The sequence below is a fragment of the Castor canadensis genome, chromosome 11 (genome assembly GCF_047511655.1).
Source record: "Castor canadensis chromosome 11, mCasCan1.hap1v2, whole genome shotgun sequence".
Lineage (NCBI taxonomy): Eukaryota > Metazoa > Chordata > Mammalia > Rodentia > Castoridae > Castor > Castor canadensis.
The window spans coordinates 2,570,246-2,592,961 of NC_133396.1; the positions used below are offsets into that span (position 1 = coordinate 2,570,246).

At 53.2% G+C, this 22,716-nt stretch overlaps 1 protein-coding gene across 1 annotated transcript; it reads right to left on the reverse strand.

Annotated features, from left to right (window-relative positions):
* Positions 1 to 3,215: 3,215 nt before the first annotated feature.
* Slc26a11 (solute carrier family 26 member 11) lies at positions 3,216 to 22,711 on the reverse strand. Its single transcript, XM_020169039.2, has 17 exons — positions 22,612 to 22,711; positions 21,344 to 21,579; positions 20,644 to 20,836; positions 20,185 to 20,270; positions 18,305 to 18,384; positions 17,237 to 17,379; positions 13,386 to 13,561; positions 12,938 to 13,010; positions 11,091 to 11,141; positions 8,720 to 8,780; positions 8,002 to 8,057; positions 7,607 to 7,747; positions 6,531 to 6,658; positions 6,158 to 6,257; positions 5,524 to 5,657; positions 4,921 to 4,993; positions 3,216 to 4,093 (listed from the first exon to the last, which is right to left on the reverse strand). The coding sequence occupies exons 2-17, from the start codon at positions 21,575 to 21,577 to the stop codon at positions 4,002 to 4,004; spliced, it is 1,821 nt and encodes a 606-aa protein (XP_020024628.2). The 5' UTR covers positions 21,578 to 21,579; positions 22,612 to 22,711; the 3' UTR covers positions 3,216 to 4,001.
* Positions 22,712 to 22,716: the final 5 nt, after the last annotated feature.

The window sequence follows — 22,716 nt, forward strand, 5'->3', positions numbered from 1 at the left end:
TTGGCCATCTTCCGGGTCCGGAACTCTCCATATGTCCACGGGCTAACCCCCTTTGAGATCCTGTATGGGGCTCCACCCCCCATCATTCAGAGGACCTTAAGCCCGGGACTAGGTGATCTGGCCCCAAATTATCGTGTTACTCTACAGGCTTTAGCTAAAGTACAACAACAAATATGGCCCCTAATTCAAGCATACCATACTGCAGAGAGGACCCCAAACACGGAGCATGGCATAGTCCCGGGGGATATGGTATGGGTTAAAAGACATCAGTCCAAAACCCTAGAGCCTAGATGGAAAGGACCTTATGTTGTACTGTTTACTACCCCTACCACCCTCAAGGTCGACGGGATTGCAGCATGGGTACACCATTCCCATGTAAGACGGACTCACCTTCCAGAGAAAAAACAGATAAATTGGTCTGCACGAAAGCATCCAACAAACCCACTCAAGCTCCGGCTGATACGGGATGCTCCAAAAAACGAGAACACTCCAGATGCTCCGCAGCCCTCCTAGAATGGGATTATCACCTGGGTCCACTACACCCACATCAGACCGGCAGATCCGGTAGCTATGAAGAAAGACTTCCTGCCAACAAAAAGGGTGTCCCACCACAAGGACAATTCTTTCAAACTCAAACTTCATACTGGACCTCGGTAACCTTATTCCTTTTTCTAACCCTGTCCACCACTTGCTGGGGGCATACAAATCCACATCAACCTTTTAACCTGACCTGGATGATTGTAGATGTATCCACAGGAGACATTCTTAACCAGACCTCCAAGGTGACCCCTCCCAGCACCTGGTTCCCAGAATTATACTTTGACTTAAGGGCCTTATTCACTGGCAGGGGACAATGGGATTTGCGCCAAAGTTACTTCTATGTCTGTCCCGCTCCCCAACCCAACCACAGAAAAAAATGTGGAGAAATCGCAGACTATTATTGTAAGTCATGGGGTTGTGAGAGCTCAGGGGATATATGGTGGACACCCCCCAAACAGGGGGACCTTATTCAATTAAGTAGAGTCTCTCAATCTGGCATTACATACCACCAACCTAGACCTATAAATAAGGGATGCCCAACTCCCCCCAATTGTAATCCCATTATGATAAATTTCACTGATTTAGGAAAAAAGGCAACAAATTGGGAATTGGGTAAATCCTGGGGAGTCAGACTCTACAAAACAAATCATCCAGGAGCCCTTTTTACCTCGCGGTGTGTGCGACAACCAGTCTCTACTCTAACAATAGGCCCTAATAAGGTACTTAGGCCACCCTATGTAAAGCCACCTCCCCGACCTTCCACAGCTCATCACCTTCCCTCAACCATAGCCCGGGCTAATGTTACAACTCCAAGACCATCAGAAACCAGCCCTCCCCTGGTGAGGCCCAGTCTCATGACCGGATCTAAAGACCCCCTCTGGGAGCTAGTGGGTGCTGCCTTCCTGACGTTAAACCACACCAACCCTAGCATGACTAACTCCTGTTGGTTATGTTATGATGTGAGGCCCCCATTCTATGAGGCAATAGGGCTAAACACCACTCACGATACCTCATCTGAGGAAAACCCTACTCAATGTTCCTGGGGAGACCGTAAGAGAGGTCTGACCATACAGCAGGTAAACGGCCAAGGAACCTGCTTAGGAAAAGTGCCAAAGAACAGACGGGACTTATGTACTGTTATTAACGCCAGTTCTACCTGGGAAAATGCTATTAAATGGGTAATTCCAAAGGACAATGGGTGGTGGCTATGCTCGTGGTCTGGACTCACCCCGTGCCTATCAACTAAGGTGTTTAACAGCTCTAAAGAATTCTGTGTTATAGTGGCTGTGCTGCCCTGCATCCTCTATCATTCGGAAGAGAGTCTATATTCATACTGGAATACAAAAATGGTTAAAAAAAAAAAAAGAGAAAACCTATATCCGCAGTAACTATTGCTACCCTACTCAGCCTAGGGTTAGCGGGAGCAGGAACCGGCATAGCTTCTTTGGCCACCCAGCAGAAAGGGATGTCTTCGCTGCGTGCAGCCATAGACGAAGATATAGAGAGAATAGAAACCTCCATTAGCCACCTAGAAAAATCCCTCACTTCCCTGTCTGAGGTAGTACTTCAAAACCGACGAGGTCTGGACTTGTTGTTCCTCCAAAAGGGGGGACTATGTGTTGCTCTAGGGGAAGAATGTTGTTTTTACGCTGACCATACCGGAGTTGTTCGTGACTCCATGTCTAAACTTCGAAAGAGCCTGGAACAAAGAAAACGAGAAAGAGAGGCCGGGGAAAGCTGGTTCGAGTCTTGGTTTAACCAGTCCCCATGGTTGGCTACCCTTTTATCTGCACTGGCAGGGCCAATAATAATCATCCTATTACTTGTTACCATAGGACCCTGGATTCTAAACCGACTTATGACTTTTGTCAAAAGTCGAATTAATACTATCCAACTTCTGGTCCTCCGCCAACAATATCAGGCTCTTCATCCCCTTGAGAATGATTCCTCAATTTAGGCCGTAAGAAAAGGGGGGAATGAAAGGAATAGGAGGTCTCAGTGGGCCCCAACCCCCTTGTTGGAGAAACCAGTACCAAACACCCCATGTAGATAAGATAAGCAATGTGGCAGGGCTCGGTTAGGGCATATAGAACGTGGGGAATGTGAGCGGGAGGTACGTGCAAGATGTGAGGTACGCGCAAGATGTGCTCTGCCTGCTTGCCCAATGTTGATAACGAAAATATGCACGCCACCGCGGTCTATATAAGATTTCCCCTAAAGAGGCTCAGGGTCGTGTTTTCCTAACCGGTCCTGCGTGTCCGTGTGGGAGCTCGACCCTGGCTAGCCAGCCCAATAAACTCTGCTTTGTAGATTGCATTCACGCCTGGCTCTCTGTCTCTCGGGGGAATAGGATTCCGGGTCCTAACACCCGGAGCATGCATTCAGGACTGCACGAACCTGTGTTTTCCTAGGCTGCAACTCTCATCAGTCCAAATAAACTAGTTTTTAAATCAACTTGTGCCTCAGTTTCTCCTAAGGGCCGACACCTCATTTACCCTTAATTACTTTCTGAGTTCCATCTTCAAATATAGTCACATTGTTTGGGGGCAAGGGGGGGGAGTGTCAACCTCTGAACTCTAGGGCGACTCAATTGGGTCCATAACGCACACACATGTTTAACAGGCGGCTCGCTACGCAAATTACGATGGAGATATGGAACAAATACTGTGTAGACCTTAAAAATCATATAGTCTAATATCATTTATTATCACAATAAATAACTCACACAAAGGACTGCATGAAAACGTGGGTTACAGAGCACCATGGAGTGATTCTGTTTATGTAAAATCACGAACGTGTCCACATGCAGATGGACAGAGTACACGCACATCTGTGGAGGGGTGGGGGTCTGGGGTGGGCGATCACTGATGGTTTTGTGTATTTTTTACAGTAAGCATTTATGCTTTTTACAAGAACACCAAAGCTATTACACTTCCATTTAAAAAGCACAAAATTACTTTTCAATAGGCCTGAAATCACTTGGCACACCTTGGTTGTCTTTCCGGCCACAGCTGGGAGGCCACATTGAGATCAGGTATGTCTCTGAGATGCCCATCTTCCCCTGCTCTTTCCCGGCTGGGCCTGGCTTGAAGGTGGAACTCAGAATCCAATTCAGGAAGGTGCTGGGGGCCTGGGGAGCCTCTCCCAGCCCCGCTGGACACCCTGCTCCTTCCTGTCTCACCTGGCCTGTCATTCTGGAAGGCTTTCTACAAGCCATTCCCCCTGAAAGATCCACACCCAGGAGAGAGCTGGGAGGTGACTTTTCAATCATCCTGAAAGGACACCACAATCCCACCTGGAGATCCCTACATGGCTCCCTGCTCCTCCCGGGGGTCACCTGTGCAGCCTTTTCTCAGCCCCATCAGAACAACAGGTCTATCTGGCAACATTGGACATCAAATCACAGTGATGGGAACCTTCTGGGAGGTCCTTCCCACACCAGCCGCCCAACAATGGCCTGGTTAGGCCTTTAACAGGGCGACCTTGTGCTCGGGAACAGAGTCTTCACGGACGTTGTAGGCCTGGGTCGTTGGGTCTTGCCTCAGGTATTTCTCTGCAAAAATGACAAGGTTGTCAATCACTGAGAAAGCAGAAGTAGGGACAAAGGCACGGGATGGAGTCAAAGACAGCACTTGGGGCCGCTCGGGCCTAACCCCTAACTCTGTGGAGAGCTCTACTGTCTTTCTGGGCTCATCACCGTCCTCTGGTGGTTAATCTGCCTGCTGGGCTCTCTTTTTCTAGCTGTGTCACTATCTGTCACCCTCCTCTTGCATGCTGGCATTCGAGCTGCTCCTAGTCAACATGGATGAACCTCACAGACGACGTGCTGAGCTCAAGACGCAGAGGCAAAAAGACTCTTTATGATTCCAAGGGTATGTACAGGTCTTTGAACAGGCAAAACTAACTTATGATGGTAGAAATCAGATCCTGGGGTCCTCCTGGGGGTGGGGCATGAGAGAACTTTGTAGAATTATGGAACTACTGTATCCTGATTGGTGGATACACAGGTAGACCATTTAAGCGTTCTGCATATTTGTCTTTAGACATCACCTCTTACACACAAACATCTAAGAAAAACTCCCCAGAGGAGGAGAAGGGTTGCTGGGGCAGTGTGCCCAGGGCCTTGTCCCTCACACCTTGCTCTCACCCCACAGGTGGGCCTGGAACCCTGTTAGCAGGCGCAGCTCCAGCTCCACCCACCTGTGGTCCAGCCCTGTGACTATGCTGCACAGTCCAGTCTTCCTGGGGCTCAGATGTAGCATCCTTCTCCATCCCCCAGAGTTTCTGGCCTTCCCAACCCTGTCCTGTTCTGTCTTGATGACTTGGGAGTGCAGACACACTGGCTTGTCCAGCTCCCTGAAGAATGTCCCCTGCACCTACCTGCCTCCTCCAGGGTACAGAAATACTGGAACCCCTTCAGGTCAGCGGCCAGCAGTGCACGGAGCACAGGCACCTGCAGACGGACATGTTTAATCTAGGGCGGGGTGGTCCTGCCCTGACACGAAGGCTAGGCGGCCCAGCTGATGCCGAGTGTCCTGAGGAGGTGCTAATTCACCTCCGCACAGGTAGGCGGAGATAGAGAAGGTGGCCCCGAGAGCTGCTGCCAGAAAGACGTTTCTACGTGAACAGTCCCCAGAGAACATGTGGACAGGTGCTCTGCAAACATGTGCAGGACACAACAGCCACAAGTACAGCTCTGGACAGACATCCCTGGTGCTGAGCACGGCACGGCAGCAGACATGGGTCAGCACTATTGGCCAGGGACAGTGATGCCCTCAGCAGCAGGGGGTCACCTCCCCCCTCCATTTTACAGGGAAGGGGTGAAGGTCAGGTGGGTTGGGAACCTGCCTGGTCAGAGCCACAGCCAGCTGAGGGGCTGGACCATCTGTCCTCAGATTGGCATCCCAACCCAGAGACGCCCTATGAACCCCGGGGCCACCGGGAGGGTGCTGACCTACCTCACAAGGCAACCAGCTTGCCTACCTGCAGGCCTACGAAGGCCAGGGCAACGCCGTGCTTGTGGAAGTCCTCCAGCAGCTCACCGAGCCCCAGCACAACGGTGTAGTCGATGCTGCAGACATGGGTGCACTCCAGAACTGCACAGCGTGGCGGGGACACTGGGGGGACAGGCCCAAGCCCGTCACCCAGGGACAGCAGCTCATGCCCCTCTGCAGCTGAGGCTGGGGCAGAACGAGGCCAGCAAGGACCCATTCCTTGGGACTAAATCACCCAGTGAGCAGGTCAGGGTGGCAGGAATGGAAACAACCATCTGGTGACAGCAGCAGCTGCTTTTGCCCAAGGGCCAACAGGCCTGGGCTCCCTGCAACACCAGCTCCCTGGAAGAACAGTCCTCACAGGCACGTGAGAGCCACGCTGTGGGCACCATGGCTGCTGCTAAAGCAGAGCCCAGCAGTCATGGGCTGAGTGCCCACTGGTGACTGTCCTGTCTGCAGGGGATGTCACTCAAGGATGACCCCATCATGGATCTGAGAACAGGCAAGCATCTCCTTGACAGGCTGGTCCTAATGGAGCCAGGGCTGTGGTACAGAGGGTGACAGGGAGCCCATGCCCACCTCAGCCCATGCCCACCTCAGCCCATCTTGGCCAGCCCACATACCCTCCAGAGCCCTGCTCAGAATCGCCTCACGCAGGGCCTCAATTGCAGGGAAATGCATGCCGCTGGCTGGCTGCAGGACAAGAACCGGCCCCTCGGACACCTGGGATGGAGGAGGAAAGACAGTGAGTCCTGCAGACAGGTGGGACAGGACGGCCTATTCCAGCCTTTGTCTGTCTCAAGCAGGAAGCTGAAACTCAAGCTCGATGCCCTGGAGGGGAGAGGAGTGGGAGCTGTCAGGGGACACCCAGCGCCCCAAGTCAGTGGCAGAGTAAGGGAATGGTCACCCTGAGTCTGCAGCCCACGTCATAAACTCGAACACTCAGAAAACGCTAAGCCCAGGAGCCCTGCCTACGCTCGCCTCACCCGGGCGCACCTGGGTCTTGGGCCTGGCCACGGAGTGCAGAAGGATGAGCACAGACACCAGCGCCCCAGCCAGGATGCCATACTGGACCTCCCAGAAGCACAGCAGGAACGTCACACAGAGGGGCAGCAGGTCCAGCCCTAGGACATGGATCAGCTCAGTGGCAGCCTGTGCTCACTCAACTCTCAGCTACCACCTGAGCCCCAATACTCCCCACAGCCAGACCTCCTGGCTCCTCCCACAGAGGAGTGGTGGTCACTGACCCAAAGCACCTCTGGGGGACAGCAGCCATGGGCCACAGCTGGTACACAGGCCAAGGTCAGAGGAAGATTGCCTCCCTGTGTGTGCTGAGGCGTGGGTAGGACCTGCTTGGCCAGGTCCCAGGCGTCCAGCCTCTGGGAGGAGGTGGGCATCTGGGGGCTTGTCAGGAGGCCAAGGAAAGAAGGGACAGAGTTTGAGAAGGGGCAGGTGGGAGACCATGCAGGACTCCTCGGCTAAGGAGGTGTCCTGGGGGCAAGGTGCGCGGGCTGGGCTCAGCCTGGGATTCTACCCAGGATGCAACGTTAATTCCCTCACACTCTCTGAGCCTCAGCTTCTCTCAGGAGAAACAGAGAGCTATATTCTACACAAGCATATTAATATGTTTCAAGGCTGTTCTAAAAAAAAACCATAAAATACGAGTCAGGCCCTCACTGACTCGCTGGGGATGATGAGAAAGAAGCCAATCCTTATGCTCTGATAAACAACACAACACAACGTGTTTCACTAAAGGAGTTACAGGTTCAGGACCCCCGGGTCAGGGGCAGAGAGATGGGGCTGTACCACGGGCCTTGCTGGTCATCAGGAAGAGGGGGAGAGGAGGCAGCAGAGGCCAGGGCAGGAAGGTCCCTGCTGGTCTTTCCCCTTGGAGCTGAACCCAGGCACCAGCCTGTGCTGAGCACCCACCTGGCACGTCAGTGCCATCTCCTGGTCACCTGTGTGACTCCTCCAGGGACTGCTCTCCCTTCCCAGCTCCAGTCCCCAGTGCGGCCACACAAGGGGAGAAATGAATGACACCTGCGGCGTTCACGCCACAAGCACACACGTACTCTTTATGCGCCAGAGCGTCCCGAAGATCTTGGTGTCGAACAGGGGGGCCACAGCCATGATGATGACGGCGGCCAGTGCTGACTTGGGGATGTAGTAGAAGAGTGAGGTCAGGTAGTTCAGTGACAGCAACACCAGCACACCTGCGGGGCGGGCGGGGCGTCACCTGGGAGGGTCTCAAGGGGAAGGATCCCACCCAGCAAATGACTTAAGACAGCCTGGGTTAGGGTTGGGGGGGGATGGGTGCGAAGGCCCTGGCACCTGTGTGGACCTGGTGAGACACAGCCATGTTTCAAGTGGACTTGGTGTCCTGCTAAGTAGGAGGTTCCTTTAACCGTGGCTCCCTCCCTGCCCCTGCATCCCACTGCATAGGCTCAAGGAAAGATGGGGGGCTCACCAGTCACCAGTCCCCCTGCTGGGGTGCACACCCCCGACTGCGCATTCACGGCTGTCCTGGAAGGCAACAAAGATGGCTGTGAATCCCGAGGCCGAGAGGAAGAGGGGCTCTGTCCACACAGCAGATGATACTCCCACAGGACATGGTCTCAGGGTGAGAGCAGGTGGCCCAAGTCCCACAGGGCAGTCACTGCTCAATCCACCTTGTGTGTCTTACTTTTTATAATTGATTACAAAAATACAAATCAGAATACACAAGTCCTTTGAGCTACCTTGTACCCCCACCCAGGGGATGGGCATTAGTGGGCAACGCTCCCCTCCCTTTAGCCATGGGGCACTCCCACCCCATCTTCTGGACTCCAGGCAGGGTCAGTGGAGCTCAACCCAGCACCCAATCTATCAGATAGAAACTTAGTGCTTCCTGCCTCCCACTTTCTCTTGGGAATAACCCCCAACATGCCAGAAACTCTCAGACATGCCAGGAACCTCCTAGCCCTAATCATAGAGCAGGGAACCCAGGTTCCATCTTGAACTGCAGGTGTGAGTCCCTCCCCTGCCTTGCCACAGACATGGTCATGGCTGACCAAGAGTTGTCAGGAGGCTGTGTGGACTGCGACAGGGACAATGAGAAATGTGTGGAACACAGGCAAAGGGTGAGGGGAAGGGCAAAGAGCCCACCCCACGTCCAGGGGCAGAGAAGTAAGGACACAGTCACTCACCGCCCAAAGCTGCCTGTGACTGGGTAGGATGAGACGAGGGAGCCCAGCACGTTGGTGAGGCCTAGGGAGCAAATGGAGGTTTATGGGGAGGGGCAGGAGCATCAGAGGCAAAACAAAAAACAAAAAAAAGCCAGGAGGAGGGGGGAGACATAAAATCAGAGCAAGGCCAGGAAGAGGCGGAGTGATGACCTGGGAGCCCCGTGCCTGGTCCCTGCACTCTTCTGGGAAAGAAAACACAAATCCCTGTCTTTGTCCTGCTTGTCCGGGTTGGATTCTAAATTTTTTTGTGTGTGTTGTGCTGGGGTAGAATCTAGGGTCTCACGTGACATAAAAGTGCTCTATCAGCGAGCTACCTCCCCAGTCCTGATTCTGGGTTTTAAGTAAATCAGGCCCCAGCCTTGCTGTGTTCCTTGAATGCACCTTCTCCTTGGGTAACAGAGAGGACGTCCGCCTCCCAGAAGGGGGTGCACAACTGACGAAAAAAGTGTCCGTAAGAAACAGTTGCCACCCGTGGGGCTTTAAGTTCCTCTCTACCCCACCTCCAGTCTTCGTGAGGTGACAAGTCACCTGTCTTCCCCTGGTGACTCGACTAACTACACTGAATGAAACCCAGACCCATGGCCTCTCTGTGACCCAAGAACTAAGACATCAGCTTATACTCATCACAACCTGCTCCCCAGAGTCCATCCCAGTCAGGGGGCCTTCACAACGACCAGTCTTCCCCACTGTGTAAATCCTACAGTGGGGTCACAGGTTCAAGGCCTGCTCTGAACACAACTCAGGCTGGGAACTGCTCAAGCAGTGGACCTCCAGGGCCACATGGTCTATCACATGTCCTTGAGAGTGTGGGGTCCAGATGGCGGAGGGCTTGGAAAGGCCATAGGGTGATGGCAGGCTACACAGGACCATCCTCACCCACGATGGCTTCAGGCCAGGGGCTAAGTGTGCACTGCCACCAACAGTGACGATGCTGCTTGCTTGGGCATTTGCAGGGCTCAGCATTCTGCAAGGGTCCTGTTAGCTCCTGCTGCGGCCGACTGCTCAGCCCACTGCAGATCCAGCACCACTTCTGCAGGACCCAGTCCAAGCTCCTGCACCATCAGGACAGTCCTATACTGGTAGTTTCTGTTGGGTGTGTGTGTGTGTGTGTGTGTGCTGGAATCCAGGGCCTTTCATAGGCTTGGTAAGTGCTCCACCACTGAGCTACGCCCCCAGCCCCGCCCCACCCTTAGCATGCTGGTTTTGAAGTAATGGGAATAGGGACCCCTGGTAAACGGCAGCTGGGAGGTCATTTTCACAGCCTGAGATGCTTGAGTCCATCAGTGAACTGGGCACGGCTCGTCAGGAGCTCACACAACAACACTGCATGTCCCCTTGGGACCCCCACACACTGCTGGCAAGAAGACATGATGGCTGGGACAGTGGCTCACCCCTGTAATCCCAGCTACTCAGGAGGCAGAGATAGGACGACAGTGAGTTGGAGGGTTGGGAGTGTGGCTCAGTGATACAGCAGGTGAGGTCCTGCTGTATCAACACCCAGTACTTAAAAAAAAAAGGCCAAGGGGCTCAAGTTCCCATCCTGCCGTAAAGCTGTCAGGGTGCTGACAGCCCTTCTCAGGAAGGAACCCCACAGCCCAGGCTGGACTTGTGCCCATCGCACAAGGGTGAGAAGAACAGGCAACAGTCCTGGGCCTCACGACACGTTAAAGACAGTACTGGGAGCTGAGAGCCCGCGGCTCACACCTGTAATCCTAGTTACTCGGGAGGCAGATAACAGGAGGATTGTGGTTTGAAGCCAACCCGGGCAAATAGTTCTCAAGACCTTATCTCAAAAAACCCATCACAAAACAGGGCTGGTGGAGTGGCTCAAGGTGTAGGTAGGACCTGAGTTCAAATCCCAGTACCAAAAAAAAAAGACAAAAAGAAAAGACAGTACTGGGTTAGAGGTGTAGCTGAAGCAGTAGTGAAGTTTAAGATTCTTGCCACAGTCTCAAAACACCCTGCAGAAACCACAAAGAAAACGCCCTGCCTGGAAGGACGCCCTGGGATGGGAAGGGCACGTTCAGGAGACTCACCTGAGAGTCTACCTGATCAGACCCTTCAGCCAGCCCTGGATGCTCCCTCCAGAGGTGGAGCGGTCCAGGCATTCCCTGGCACAGAGAAAGGCTACAGTCCTCAGGGTGGCACACAGCAGGTGTTCAACAGACCCCAGGTGGGGTGAGCTCCCCACACCTAGTGATTATGCAGAACTGTCTGACGTCTGAGAATGAGTCAAGCTGCAGAACCATCGCCACACGTGGCCCAACTCAGCAAGACACAGAGGCTCCCGGCACAGAAGGGGTCCAAGGGTCTGGGTAGCTAGGGGTCTTACCGATGGCCAGCAGCTCCTGGTTGGTGTCAATGCGGTAATTATTCTGAGAAGCTAGAGAATAGACAACAAAAACGTCACTGGATTTACTCCACTGCCAGGAAAACATGAAGAGAAATGAAAAAAAAAACCCTACAAGCTTCTATGTGTGCCTCTGAGGTTTGTAAAAGTAGGTGTTTAAGTACACATAAAACACATACACAGACACCAAATGTGTCTAAAACTCTGAAATAATTCAAAGTCTGAAATGGTTTTTTTTTTTTTTTGCAGTGTTAGGGGAATTGAACCCAGGGCCTCATGCATTGCAGGCAAGTGCTCTACCACTGAGCTGCACCCTGGTCTTTTAACTGGGTTTTAACCTTCAGAATGAGGACCTGACTATGGCTACAGATGGGAAGGAGTGTGTCATCACACCAATGCAAGCTGGAAGTACAGACGGGCTGTGGGGAAGAGAGACAAGAGACAGCCTCAACAGACGCTGCTCCTGAAGTGGGGGCTTCAGGAGGCCGCCCTTTCCCTGCCTCCCTGGGACAGGAGGGGACCTGCCGAGGTGCTGAGCCAGCAGGGAAAGCCCGCTGTCAGATTTTTAGAAATTTTGCAAGCCAGCTATTAAAGGTGAGCTTTGAAGTTCAGCCATTACTACCAATTAAACTAAAGCTTTCAATTAAGGAAACAAAATTAAAAATAAATGTACGACTCACAACTCACACATCCCGATTGGTAAATGGGCTACTGGCCCCACCGCAAGTGTGACATGGGGAAACACAATGGCACCTGACACACCTCATCCCAACTCTGCATCCGACCGCCAAGTCCAGCGGTGCCAGTCAGCTTAGCACAGCCACGGTGGCAGCATTTACCCCCAAAACGGACTCTGGCTGCAGAGCAGGGCCTTTGTCCTTGGGGAACAGGCTCTTAGAATGTTCACCACCCACAGCCTGAGGGGTTCGCATCACAGAACCTGTTTACCGTGCAGGCTGAGTGTCCCTTATCCAAATCGTTTAGAACCAGGAGTGCTTCAGGTTTTGGTGTATCTTCAGCCTCTACTGGTTGAGCAGGACCCACATCACGTCAGCTCAGTTTCAGATTTCAGATTAGAGCTGCTCAAACCAACGCCCTCCCCCACTTTGAAACATAAGCATGTCTTCCTCAAAAAACCAAAAAACCAAAAATCGTATGTTCTCCCTCATATGTGGACATTAGATCAAGGGCAAACACAACAAGGGGATTGGACTTTGAGCACATGATAAAAGCGAGAGCACACAAGGGAGGGGTGAGGATAGGTAAGACACCTCAAAAACTAGCTAGCATTTGTTGCCCTTAACGCAGAGAAACTAAAGCAGATACCTTAAAGCAACTGAGGCCAATAGGAGAAGGGGACCAGGAACTAGAGAAAAGGTTCAATCAAAAAGAATTAACCTAGAAGGTAACACCCACGCACAGGAAATTAATGTGAGTCAACTCCCCGTATAGCTATCCTTATCTCAACCAGCAAAAACCCTTGTTCCTTCCTTTTATTGCTTATACTCTCTCTACAACAAAATTAGAGATAAGGGCAAAATAGTTTCTGCTGGGTATTGAGGGGGGGGAGAGGGAGGGGGCGGAGTGGGTGGTAAGGGAGGGGGCGGAGTGGGTGGTAAGGGAGGGGGCGGGGGCAGGGGGGAGAAATGAACCAAGCCTTGTATGCACATATGAATAATAAAAGAAAAAAGAAAAAAAAATAAGCATGTCTTCCTTAGATAGAACTCCAGTTTTAAAAATTCAGCAGGTAGAAGCCAACAGGCGAGCCAGGTGGTGAGCCTTGGGGAAGGGCTGGGGACCAGGGGAGCTGTGGGCGGTGGGTGTCTTACCAAAGGCCTTGGCCACAGCAATGCTCTCCAGGAGGCCCATCAGGGCCACCACAGCCAGCCCGGCCCCCATGTCCTGAGAGGAGAAAGGAGAGAGGGATGGTGAGAGGTCTTCTGGAGTTCAGGGAGGGTGGGTCTGTCCAGGCAGGGACCCACAGAGGGGACACTGGTGGCCTCCAGGTACCCAGCTACAGGAGTGTGCAGACACAGGGAGGAAACGGGGAGGAAGCGCCTCTTCCTCACGTGAGCGGGACAGGAAGCTGGACAGACCGGGAACGTGTGCTCTGCAGTATCCAAAGGAGCAAGAACCCACATGCAGGACAGGACAAATGGAACATCCAGGGGGTGTCTGATCAGGGATTTCTCCATTTCCCCCAAAAGTCAGCAGTCCTGACTTGACCCAGGGGCCACCACGGCCTTAACCATGTCACTGGCCCCTGCCTCTGCTCACCTGCACCATCTCGGTGAATGAGACAGTTCCGTTGGCGGTGGTCACTGAGAAGGGAGGGAGCCGCACCGGAGGGAGCCCCTTGGCCGTCTCCCCAGTTAGGATGAAAGGCTGGTATCCTGTCACCTCGAAGGAGTATGCAACCAGGGCCGCAAAGGAGACCACCAAGGCATTGCGAGCTAGGACAGAGCGGAGGCGTTGGTGAGACCCCATCTTGGCAGGCACAGAAAAGTAACTGAGGCAAACAGACTTTGTTGGGGGGGGGGACTCCACCCCAGCCACAGCCCCCCATTGCAGCCTGGGAAACTCAGCCTGGGCAAAAAAGTTTGCCAGACTCCATCTCAATGGAAAAAAGCTGGGCGTGGTGGTGTGTGCCTGCCATCCCAGCTACGGCGGGACGTGTAAAATAAGAGGATCGTGGTCCAGGCTAGCCTGGGTAAAAAGTAAGATCCTATCTCAAAAATAACGAGAGCGAAAGGGATAGAGGGCATAGCTCAAGTGGTAGAGCACCTGCCTAGTAAGCATGAAGCCCTGAGTTCAAACCCCAGTACTACAAAACAAAACAAAAACAACACACAGGAAATAGTAAAGGCAATAAAATGGAATCATAAACTATTCAATCCAAAGGCTGGTGGAGTGACTCAAGTGGTAGAGTGCCTGCCTAGCAAGCACCAGGCTCTGAGTTCAACCCTCAGTACTGTCAAACAAACAACAAAAAGACTCAGTCTAAGAGAAGGCAGAAAGAGAGAAAAAGGTAACCAAAAAACATGTGAGAAAAAGAGGAAACAAACAGCAATGATGGTAGATCTAAAGCCCAAAATGCCAATAATCACACTAAACATAAATGGCATAAACAGGCCAACCAAAGGCAGAGACTGTCAGGATGGCTTAAAAAACCCATTTATATGCTGCCCATAAAAATCAGTTTAGCTGGGCACCAGTGGCTCACCCCTGTAATCCTACCTACTCAGGAGGCAGAGATCAGGAGGATCATGGTTTGAAGCCAGCCTGGATGAGTGGTTTGTGAGACCCTATCTTGAAAAAACCCATCAGAAAAAATGGTTGGTGGGGTGGTTTAAGTGGTAAAGCACCTGCCCAGCAAGTGTGAGGCCCTGAGTTCAAACCTCAGTGTGAATAAAGTAGTCTACAATAACCAACTCAATCTAACACTTACAAAACGCTCTGCCCTGTAACAGCGGAATACATGTTCTCAAGCGCACTAAAGACATTCCCTAAGCTTGGCCATATTCCAGGCCATAACAAGACCCAATAAACGTCAGTAGATTTAAATTACACAAAGTGTATCACCTGATCACAAAGGAATTCAATTCAATGGCAAAATACTAAGTGGAAAACTTTGTAAACTACACTCTCATGGCTCAGAGAAGTAGTCAAACAATACATTTTCACAGGAGCAGTCAAAATGGAAAACAGCAAAGTATTTACAAATCAATGAACGTGAAAACAGAACATACCAAAACTGGAGGATGTAGGCTGGCACAGTGGCTCACGCCTGTAATCCTAGCCACTCAGAAGATGATTGGGAGGATCTCTGTCCAAGGACAGCCAAGGCAAAAAGTTAGCGAGACCCCATCTCAACCAATAAAACCCGGCATCCCAGTTACACGAAAGTCTTGGTCCAGGTCAGCCTGAGCATAAAATGCAAGACCCTAGTCAAAAAATAACCAAAGCAAAAAGGGCTGGAGGCGTGGCTTGAGTGGTAGAGCTCCTGCCTAGCAAGTGCAAGGCTCCAAGTTCAAACCCCAGTATCACCAAAAAAAACCCCCCAAAATCGTGGGATACAGCTTAAAGCAGTACTGAGAGAGAAATTTATAGCGCTTAAGCCCCTACATTAGAAAATTAAAAATCTAAACCTCTGCCTTAAGAATTTGGAGGAAGAAAAAAGGTAAACCTGAAAGAAAAAAAAGAAAGAAAAGAAAACAGTAAAGATTAGAGCCGAAATCAACGAACCAGAAAACAAAAAGCAACAGTGCAATCAACGAAGCCAGAAGTTGATGCTGGGGAAAGATGACGAACTTGACACACCAATGAACCCCTCCACCCAGCACAACAATTAAAAAAACCACCTGACACACCTCTAGACAAACCGATCATGGAAACGAGGTGGATGACCTGGGGGCAAGTCTGTTCTGCCTCTTCTAGCTGTGAGACTCTGTTTTTATTTTTCATCTTTCAGAGCCTCATTTTCCTCACTGGTAAATTGGGGGAAATAATAACCCAAACCCATCCTCAAGACTGTCCTGAGACTCAAAGGCACAAATGTACGTGTTAGGACCAGAAGGCAGTGATGCCTTCTGAGGACAAGGCAGACAGCACCCTGTGCTATTCGTATTTTAAATTTTTCTGTATAAGCAGGGCGTGTTTGCACACAGCCATAATCACTGCACTAGGGAGGCTGGGGCAGGAGGATCAGGAGTTCAAGGCCAGCCTGTGCTACATAGTGAGATCCTGTCTCAAAAATAATTTTTTTCACTGGGCACTGGTGGCTCACGCCCATAACCCTAGCTTCTTGGGAGGCTGACGTTTGGAGGATCTTGGTTTGAAGACATCCCAGATAAATAGTTCATGAGACCCCCATCTTCAAAAGAGAGAAAAATGGACTGGAGCTGGGCTCAAGTGGTAGAGCAAAGCAGGTGCTTTGCAAGTGCAAAACTTCGAGTTCAAAAGTGCCATAAAACCCAAAAATATTCCTTTATAGACTTTTTGGACATCTTTCACTGGGCAGACTACCCCTTCCAGGGAGAGGCAATTCTGAGATAACAAAGGGCCCAGTCAGAGCTTGACTTTGATATGCGACCTATCCCTCCTCCACCTGGCCTGGGCACCCCAGCGGACGGTGTTCCCCTATTTCAGTATCTAAGGACCCAAAGCCTGCTAAAATCGCTCCAACTGGCCAGCACCACAGCTCGCCCTGCTGGGCCGTGTGCAACACGGAAACCACGTAAAGACCATGGCCTAACCCTTCCCTGTGCTGGCCAAGTCTTTCCCATGTGGCCTCATATGGTGTGCTATGCCTCCTGATGGTTTTTGTACCATGAGAAAAACAACTCTGAGTGTCCCCTGAGCCTGTCCTGTGTCCTCTTGTGACCGCACCTGGCCAATCCTCTCATAAATTGGAGGAAAATTCTGAGCAATGTATGGGGTAGCATTTCCCCAAGTGCCCAGACTCTGAGCTCTGGGGTGGGCCCGAGAGCCCCATTTCCAACAAGCTCCTGGAGGCTGAGGGCACCCACGTTTCACAGAACAGAGACATCCGTGCTTCCCTCCTTTCCTGGGTGTACCTTTCTCTCTGGGGGTCATGACCAGTGCTCAGTGCTGGGACCTCTGTGTTGTCTTGACAACCAGAGCACAGGATGCCTGGAAGGTAGGTTTCCACCTCGCCATACCTCCCTGGCCAGTGGCCACGTGGTCCTTCTCCGCCTGCCTGGCAGCCAGCCTTGGCCTTTACCGACGGACCCTTTCATTAACTGACCCAGGCCGCACGCTCCCTAACTGAAGCTGAGCTTTCACTTCCCCTGCAGGCCTCTTCAGTGGAATCTGGTTTCTCCCCCAGGGACCCCGCAGACTGGGTTTTCACAACTGCAGGAAGCTGTGCACAGCGGGGTGTCCAGCAGCATCTCTGGCCTTGGCCCACTGGGTACCAACCAGCCATGTCCTCTGACATCACCCAGCACTGTCTCTACAAATCAGCTGTGGCCGATGAGTTCCCGAGCCCAGGGCCTGAGTCAGCTCCACACCAATGGCAGGAGAACCTCAAGGGGATGCGGGGTTCCCCAGGTGACCGTGACGCGTAGCCCAGTCGGTACGCAACCTCTGTGGAGTGGGCCGCTCACCTGTCGTGGCAGTCCACACCAGCCCGTGGCTGAGCCGTACGCCAGGGGGCATCTCGGGGTGGACAGGAGGCACATGGTCTCGCATCAGCTTCAGCACAAGCAGCAGCACCATACACACCAGCCCCAGAACGGCGTCGCCCACCCTGCAGGCAGAACACTGGTCACTACCCAACCCTGCCCGCCATGACTCGTGCCTTCCAGTCTTGGGTTGTAGGTGTCTCTGAAAGTCTTTCTCCCTCATGGCCCTTTCTGTTTTCTTGATAATCTGCATTACTTTTCATTTGCATCTCAGTACACAGCCCTGTGCAGGACTGGGTGTTGACAGGCCCCCATCCCCATGGCAGTGGGGCTAGGAGCCCATGTTTCAGTCACACAGTTCTCTGCCCTACAGAGGGCTTTGGATTACACAGTTGGTAAGACCCTTTGCACTGCACTGTCCATGATGTGCTGGGGGAGGTCACTGTTCACTCTTACTGACCCTAGAAAGCTGACCTGCATCCCGACAGGCAGGGAGCCTGTGGGTTCACTCTGGGAGCAGCATTAGCTTATGGTGGGGAGGAAGGCATCCAGGATCAACCTCCATGCCTTAACATCCACAGCCCTCACTGCTCCCCCAAACTGCTTCCAGCAGGACAGGCAGGACAAGTGTCCTGGGTTCTGCTGGGCTGCTCTGGGAGGGAGAGACACCCTCAGCTCTCTCACTGCTCACGCTGCACTGCCTGCAGGACTGTTGTGTTTGCTTCAGCTCCCCTGGGTCCTCTGCTCGCTATGTGAGTGGAAGACTGCTCTTTCTTCACACAGACTCTTCCCCTTCCTGCCAGCCATCACACTGGCAGATGTCATACTGCCTGGGGCTCTTGCCAAAATGCTGCCTTGACTCAGTAGGTCTGGGCTGGCCTGGGAATCTGTACGCTTGACCTGCTCCCAGGGGAGGAGACAGCACTTCTCTGGGGAGCTGTTTGAGTAGCAAGGACCCAGAAGAGAGAACAAATGCCCCCCTCGAGTGGAGAAGGAGTCTGGAAGGAAGCCCTCCCTTATCTGGGGTAGAAAGAAAAGCCAACAGGATACCTGGTCTCCCCGATATTGAGGAAGGTGTGATACACCTGCAGGAAAAACTGCCGGGGGATGTTCTGCAGTCCCAGCAGGTTCTGTGCAGACAGAGATCCATCAGACAACCTGGGACAGCCTGGGCCCTCCCATCAACTTTGCCCCCTGCCCCACCCCACCTCCCTTTCTCCTTCTCTCACTCCCTGCCTCGAGACATCACTGCTTAATGTCCTGGACCTAGAGTCCTAGACTTCCCACAGTCCTTCCTGGGGCCCAGCTATGGCTGTCTCAGGGCTTCCACGGGACCACCTGCCCATTCTCAAAACCCCCAATGGCAGGATTTAGACAGCACCTCATGCTTGGGTCACTTCAAACGAAAAGTCTGGGAAACCTGGAAGTAGGGAGACCAGTCCTACAGCTACTTCATCAGGGCTGCCGGGCCACAGGCCTGCTCAACCTGAACCATTGGCCCAAGGCCCACACCTGTTATTCCCAGCATCCACTGCTGGAAGGAAAAAAAAAAAATCACACTGGGCATGGAATCAGTGTGGCAGCTTGCCAGGGCTGCAGGGAAGGAGTAAGAAGGTGTCAGACTTGCTTCCCACCAGGATTGCAGCCCTTGGAGGTCCTGGGGAGAGGACGGGCTCTACTCCTTGCTTCAGTTCTTTCTGTTGCCTGAGACCTGGTCAGGTGTGGGACCAGCTCTGCAAACACTGAGGCGAGAGACAAGGGGTGGGCAGACACTGATGGATTCCAGGACTTGTGGGGGGTGGGGTGGGGGGCTTCTGTCCTGGGTATGTCAGATGGCTGCACGTATGACCCAATCAAGGTTTTTAAAACTTGGAGGTGAGGGTTGGATTGCCAACTAGGAAAGCACTGAAAGGCATCCCCTATGTTTCGTGACATTTAATGGAGCACTTAACTCCTAGCACGGAGGGAAAAACAGATGAAGGATGTAAAGACAGACTCTCCCACTAAACCACATTTGCAGGGCACACCCTGACACACATGGGAAAATACCACATACATTGCTCTCACCCACATCTTCTAGGCTACTTCCTCCTGCAGTGGACACAATGACAAACCTACCTCCTGGAGCGTGAGAAGAATTGAAACACATGGACAGTGTGACCAAGCCTAGCACATAGGCAGGGTGCAGAGAAGCAGCTGCCTTACACACCCGTTCTCCTGCTGTGGATTCTCTCCCCCCAGCCTGCATCAGACATAGGCCGTGCTTCCCTAAGGAAAGCGTGGGACGTAGGGTGGTAACACAGGGTCATGAGACAGGGTGTGACCCTGAGTGTGCCATCAGGGGCCCCAGGTCCCATCTGCAGAGCTGAATTCAGTGCCATTCTGCACACGCCACACCATGCACTGTGCTGGGTACCAGGGACAGCAGCAAAACAGTGCTGCCCACAAGGGATGCAAGACCCAGTGAAGAAAGTTCAGTTCCACCCTGCTTAACTGACTATTAATTGCTTAACTGATGGTTATGAATTATATACTTTTTATAGCTATCTTAAATAGAAATATAAAAACCATACTGAAAACCTTGGTGGTTGGTGGACTGGTGGCTCATGTCCCTGATGATGGGTGGTAAGGCAGAAGGGAACCACCCTGTGTGAGTGCCCTCAGGTGACTGTCAGGCGGGTAATTGCTAGCCTCCCCCCATTATCTGCTCTAAATCTGATCGTCACTCAACATCTCCCCGAGGAGGGTCATTTTATTAAGGGGGGTACCCAGGAGAGCTCCACGTGTGTCCCCCATCTACAAAAAACAGATAATTCCAAACAGCAAGATATTCACTGGCTGAAAAGATTGGGACTGTCCTTGGTCCTACTCCCAGGTATCCCATATAGCAGCAGCCCAAGGGCAGAGTCCCTGGTGGGCACTGTGCCTACCTTGATCTGCCCAAAGCCAATGGTGATGGTAGCAGCAGAGGTGAAGCCCTTGATGACGGGGCAGGAGATGAAGTCCAGCAGGAACCCTGGTGGCCAGGAGGGAATACTGAGCTGATCCAAGTGCCACCAGGTTCCATAGCACGGGTGTTGTGGGTGGGGAGAAGTGGCACAGGTAGGATTGGGAGGAGATGCTCCAGCTCTCCTCCAGAGAGGAATGATGAGTGACACACCCTGTCCAGGATGGTGTGGGGAAGGTCTGAGCCCCTGTCAACCTGTAAGTGTGCAGATCTCTACAGTAGGGCTGGGGAGTAAGACTTCCCCCTTCCCGCCCCCGCCATAGAGGGCTGGCCCTTGGAGTGCAGAGGAGGAAATGCTGAGATCAAGGGCATTCCCAGGGGTTCTTGGTACTCTGGGAAAGCAAAGCTAAAGACCCCCCCATACTACAAGACAGATTCTTACCCAAACGCAGGAACCCCATGGCCAACTGGATGCAGCCTGACAGGAAGGCCAGCAGCACAGCATAGGCGGGCTCGTGGAAGGTGTAGAAGGACACCAGGAGGGACATGATTGCCGTGGGGCCGAGAGTCACATCCCGGGAGGTGCCCAGGAAGAAATACACAAAGCATCCCATAAAAGCAGAGTAGAGGCCGTACTGTTGGGGAAGACAGCAGTGAGTGCCCAGGAGCCTTGAGGCCTATCCATATGTCCCTAGTGTCCATGTTCAAGTTCTGAGGATCCCTGGTGTCAACTGTGTACTTAGGCACTCCAGCACAATGGACTTGCAGTGAACACAGGGCACTTTCCCCACCAGTACCCACTGGGGCCTCAGAGCGCTGAAGACAAGATGGGGGAGGGGGCGCTGCTGCCTGAAGGGAGCTCAAAGGCCTGGGTGCTTACATCTGAGAGTCTGAGGAAGTGCTCCTAAGGATATCATGAGTCATCACGCTGGCCTCAGCTGGACAATCCTGAACCAGCTCCATGCCAGTCACATGTCAGAGATTACAGATCAAGGGATCCTTGGGCCCCTGGGGTAGGATGTGTGCATGCGTCTGGACTCCATCCTACCTGTTTCCACTCTGCCTGTGGACAGACACTGAGGAACTGAGTGTGGGATCAGACTATGGGGGGACATGGCTGGGAGTGGGGCTAGAAACCTCACCTGGGGTGGGAGTCCAGCCACTTCTGCATAGGCCAGAGCCTGGGGGATGACCGTGAGCCCGACTGAGAGGCCAGCGATGAAGTCCATCTTCAGCCACTGCATGGAGTAGTCAGGCAGCCAGGCCAGGATGGGCAGCATCTTCTGCACAGCCATTGGGGTGCAGCAGCAGGTGCTGGAGGCCATGCCAGAGCCCAGGGACTTGGACTGACCCAGAGTCTTCACCGAAGAGGGCATCTCTAGGGTGGGGTTGGGGAATAGACGAGAGAGACCAGCAGTCAGGGGCTGGGCAATCCCCCATGGGGGTCTACTGTATTCCCTTTGGTGAAGGGATGCTGAGCCAGGGGGCTAAGTTCCCCAGGGGCCATGATGGTCTCAGAGAGAAAGCCAACAACCTGTACAGAAGGCCCGCCCTGTCTGCTCATTGTTCATTGTCCTCACTGTCCCCAACTCTCGATGCCTCTGTTGCTCCATCAACAACTCCGACAAATAACCTGATAAAGGACTTCTTCCCCAGAAGCCTAAAGATGGATTTTTCTTCCTGGAGAATCCTTCCTTTTCTTTCTTTTACCCTCCCCCAGGAACTTGAAAGGACCAGCAGGCTTCACTTGATTGACAGAGTGCGTGGGTGGGCGGCCTGGAGGCCCCGGGGGGGCTCCATTTCCAAGTGCGCACCACCAATGGCTCCACCCACTACGGAGGACTGCAGTGCTGGGGTGGGGATCGGGGTGTGGGGGGGTCTCGCATCCAGAGGCCACTCCGTATCCATCATACCCTGTAGAGCTATGAATCCCACCTGTGGCATTCATACTCCTAGAGGGGTTCCACAGATTCTAGTTGGTTCTGAACAACCATCAGAGGCTCCTGATTAATTCGGGGTGCGCAGATCCTCTAGAAAGGTCCTGGCGCCCCCGGCCAGCCGGCAGAACCAGGGCAGCCCCGCCCCCCAAACCAGCCCAAGTTGCGCAGCTGGGGGCGAAATCCACTCCTCCCCTCCCCCACGATGCCGCTAGCCCGGGATCCTGGGGACCTGAGAGGGAACCCCTGCGCCGGCTGACGGTCCGCGACCCGCTTGTCCCGAGCATGGCTAAGGGTTGCGGAGAGCTGGGGGGAGGGGAGGGACGAGGTGGGGGGGTCCCCGCGGAGAGGGGCTCACCCTCGGACCCCGCGTCAGCTGCCTCTCGTGATCCCAAGCCCACCCCGGGCAGCCCCCCACCCCCACCCCCACCCCGGCTCTGCGCGCAGCTCTCTGCGAACGTGGACTCACTCACCGGGCGCCGCAGCCTGGAGTCTCCCAGTGCCTCCGAGGCAGAGTCCGCAGGAATAGTGGGAGAGGGGTGGGCGGGGCTTGCTGTGCACGTGACCAGGGCGGGGCG

Bases quoted from the DNA above. Each gene is read 5' to 3' on its own strand.
- Slc26a11 (XM_020169039.2), bottom strand. From the start codon at position 21,577: ATGCCCTCTTCGGTGAAGACTCTGGGTCAGTCCAAGTCCCTGGGCTCT. The intron at 13,562-17,236 runs GTGAGCGGCCCA...GCTCTGTCCTAG, and splicing joins GGTGTGGACTGCCACGACAG to CTCGCAATGCCTTGGTGGTC. The intron at 7,748-8,001 runs GTGAGCCCCCCA...CCCGCCCCGCAG, and splicing joins AGCAGGGGGACTGGTGACTG to GTGTGCTGGTGTTGCTGTCA.